Source organism: Leuresthes tenuis, unplaced genomic scaffold (genome assembly GCF_036924035.1).
Source record: "Leuresthes tenuis unplaced genomic scaffold, fLeuTen1.0.hap1 SCAF_12, whole genome shotgun sequence".
Lineage (NCBI taxonomy): Eukaryota > Metazoa > Chordata > Actinopteri > Atheriniformes > Atherinopsidae > Leuresthes > Leuresthes tenuis.
Genome location: NW_027325366.1, coordinates 2,733,318 through 2,736,699, shown reverse-complemented (window position 1 = coordinate 2,736,699; position 3,382 = coordinate 2,733,318). Strand labels below are relative to the sequence as shown.

General features: G+C 41.8%; 1 protein-coding gene across 1 annotated transcript; it reads left to right on the top strand.

The window, feature by feature from the left end:
* The first annotated feature begins 1,163 nt into the window (after positions 1-1,163).
* Positions 1,164-2,599, top strand: LOC140319835 (myb/SANT-like DNA-binding domain-containing protein 7). The gene is made up of 3 exons (XM_072397621.1): positions 1,164-1,568; positions 1,925-2,062; positions 2,225-2,599. Exons 1-3 carry the CDS (start codon positions 1,199-1,201, stop codon positions 2,428-2,430), a joined length of 714 nt encoding a protein of 237 aa, XP_072253722.1. The 5' UTR covers positions 1,164-1,198; the 3' UTR covers positions 2,431-2,599.
* Positions 2,600-3,382: the final 783 nt, after the last annotated feature.

Genomic DNA, 3,382 nt, shown 5'->3' with positions numbered 1-3,382 from the left:
ATTCTCAAAGTGAAAATAAATAAAAAGAAAATTATCCTCTGAGATAAGAAATTTGAAGAATAGGTTGAAATTTATTATTCATGACACTTTTTCTTTTAAATAAATAATAAAAAGAACAGAAAAGCTCAATATGAAAAATCCGGCTGACATGCGCCCTGAACCTGAGGCTAGTGGAAGATGAGGTGGGGGAGGGGCAGCGCATCCCAGCTTCATTAATAATAATAATCATAATGATAATAATAATTAATAAACAAGGACGTTGTTTATTGCAACTTCTTTTTTCATCTTTTAAAATGAAAAGGGCACCCAAGCCGTCATGTGCTGCTTTTAGAAAGCAAAGGAAGGAGGAGGAAGAGGAAAAACTGGTCCAAAGCAGAGGTATGTAACTTTAATGCACTTTTAAAGCATTAGGTGTTGATTTCTTCATTTTGGCTAACAGCTAGTGCAAAGCTAAGCAAGCTGTGATAAATAGCAGTACTATACTGTCGTTAGTACTGCTGAAGTTACTACTCACAGACAGGTTCCCTAGCTATTACACTCTACTATACATTTACAATATACTATTGTAAATGTACATTTACAATATACTATTACAATATACTATTGTAAATGTACATTTACAATATACTATTACAATATACGATTGTAAATGTCTTGCAAACGGCTGCCAAGCTGACATTGTCTGAACTTGTGCAGTAAATAGAGGATAAAAGCTTCAGAATAATGCCAAAACACCAGGAATGTAAGAGAGGAATCCTAAAATAAACTCTATTTATTGTAAGCTTGGCTGTTTGCTGCAATGTAACCTATTATGCAAATAAATCAGTGTTTAATATTTGGATTTTTCCAGGTGCAATGAAAAAATATTTGAAAGCACAACAGGCACCTGAGGAGCCTGCCTGGGGCGCCTGCCTCACAGTCTTCAGCTGAGCCTTTCCATGAAGAAGAATGGAAGTTTATTCAATTTTGGAATATGACTGAAGTACAATTACATTTCATGATCTGTTTTTATTTGTAAATATAATATTTACCCAGGGCCGGCCCTGCAAATGCCCACTGAACGTGCATGTAGATTCAGTTGATTGGGTTGAGCGTTCTGCGCATGCTCGAGATTTTTTTCCTGGGATCGTCACCCGGAAGTTGAAGGTGACGACATTACTGTTGTTGTTGCTGCAGTTGGAAAATAAGAAACAACACGATGGAGAACGCAAGAAGCAGCGCACACTTTTGGACGTATGAGCAGACTCAGTTCATGCTCAACCAGCTCAAGGACTTAAACATTTTAAAGTTCATGGATGGGAGGAAAACTAGAAATGAATATCTATTTATAAAAGTAGCACAGAAGATGGAAGAAGCCGGTTTTCCGAGGACCCCGAAGCAGGTCCGAATCCGATGGAAAAATGTAAAGAAGGCGTACATGTGTGCCAAACGAGACATTGGCGCAAGTGGTCGTCGTCGTCGTACGTTGTGCCCGTTCTTCGACCTCTTAGATGAACTTCTTGGGAGCCGACCACAGTCTCAAGCCGGTCACCACGGAATAGATTCGGGAATCGCACGACATGCGGCGGGTAAGTTGCTATAACATCACCCTAAAGTTAACCTAGATGCCACATGCTAGCGCCCCCCCTCTCAAACACAACGGGTTTGTTAGCAGTGCTAAATATGTGTTGAACCATTTGTAGTAGACTTTCCCCTCACTTGCGAGGAATTAAACCCACGATGAAAACAAGTTACAAACATAAAACGTAAAGTGTACTTTAATGCTAACCTAGCTGCTAGCCGGCCTGTTGTGTTTGAGAGGAGGGGGCAAACGTGTTAGCAGTGCTAAATATATATGTGTTGAAACATGTGCAGTAGACCTTCCCTTTGCAAGCATAACATGCAAAGTGTACTTTGATTGTAACCGTGCTGTGCCCTCTTATAGAGACTACTGTGAAGCTGGAGGAGACCACGTTCTTTGAAGTCCCTCCTGGATCCTACTCACCGACAAGGTCGACTCCAGCTAGCTCTCCCCGACCTACATCAAGCACTCCACTGCCTGCAGTCACCTCTGATAGACCTGGTAAGTTCTGCAATATTCCGGCTGCATCACATTCAGAATCAGAGTGTGATGCATCCACTCATTTTGTGTAGCAAACAGCTGATTTCAAGATGATTACATGATACCATCACATGCCTGATCAGTAGGGATACATAACTGACTTTATACCTGTTATTTCTTAAGGGAGAAGGGTCCAGCATTCAAGGAGACGCCAGAGGGACATCGATGTGCTTGTCCAGGGGATTTGGGACATGAATCGAAGATGGGAAGGGCATATGAAAAGGAGTGAGGCGCGAGAGGACCGATTAATAGCAACCATCCTCCAGAGCAATGCATCAATGGTTGCCACACTGAAGGAGGGTATGCGGAACTTAGGCACGAACATATAATCATGTACCCCAAACCGTTCCCGTTTTGTCTTTCCAAATGATATTTTTGCACTGCAGTATATTTTATATTATTCATATTTAATGCTGGACTCTCCACCATCCTTGCACCGCTGCCATGAAGCACGATCATACTGCACAAGTCTACCTCAACCTTACAAACATTTTTTAAAGTCCCGTTTCCTTTTTTTTTTTTTACCTTTTATACTTTGTTTTACAGTTCTTATAAATAAAACACTTAACTACAACTTTGATGAGTGTTTGTTTATTTGTGAAAAGAAACACGCTTCAGTAATTGTAAAGATTTATTTCCTAAATGCCCATCTAAAGGTATGATTGGCGCAGGGGGACGTTTGCACTCAGGTAATCTGTGAGTGCCGCTCTGATCCTCTGTCCATTTGTGTGGCTGTTAGCACGGACACCTGCCTGCGGCAGGTCTGATTCAAGTGGAGCCGCTTCAACTAACCAGGTGGGATTCACAGCCGCCTCCTCGTTCTTACAGAAATTGTGCAACGCACAACAGGTAGCCATGACTTTAGGGGTGAATGAAAAGTGGAAGGCTTCATCAAAACTCTCCAACGTGACTTCAGTCTCCCAAACGCAGTCTTTTCTGTGGTCCTTGCAGAGCTTAAACAGATGTTGAATGACTCCTGCTCAGGGTGATGGATGCAGCCTTTCATGAGCCAGTCCATGAGAGGATACGCTGGATCTCCCAACAAAAAGTGGCTGATTCAGACGCAATTGATCTCTCTTGGTTCCTGAAGTAAAAACACAAAATGGTTACCAGAGCTGGGCAGTAGTTTCACTTTTTGTAGCTAAGCCAGTAACATTTTCAGTAGCTGCACCATTTCCTGCATCAACAACTTTTCAGTAGCTTCACTCCATTATTGATCAAGTAGCTTGGCCACAGACGCAACACTTTTCATGCAGTGTTCTGAACAGTAAGGGTCACACA

Coding starts and splice junctions, on each gene's coding strand:
- LOC140319835 (XM_072397621.1), top strand. CDS start 1,199: ATGGAGAACGCAAGAAGCAGCGCACACTTTTGGACGTATGAGCAGACT. Junction 1,569..1,924: donor AATCGCACGACATGCGGCGG/GTAAGTTGCTAT, acceptor GCCCTCTTATAG/AGACTACTGTGAAGCTGGAG. Junction 2,063..2,224: donor AGTCACCTCTGATAGACCTG/GTAAGTTCTGCA, acceptor TTATTTCTTAAG/GGAGAAGGGTCCAGCATTCA.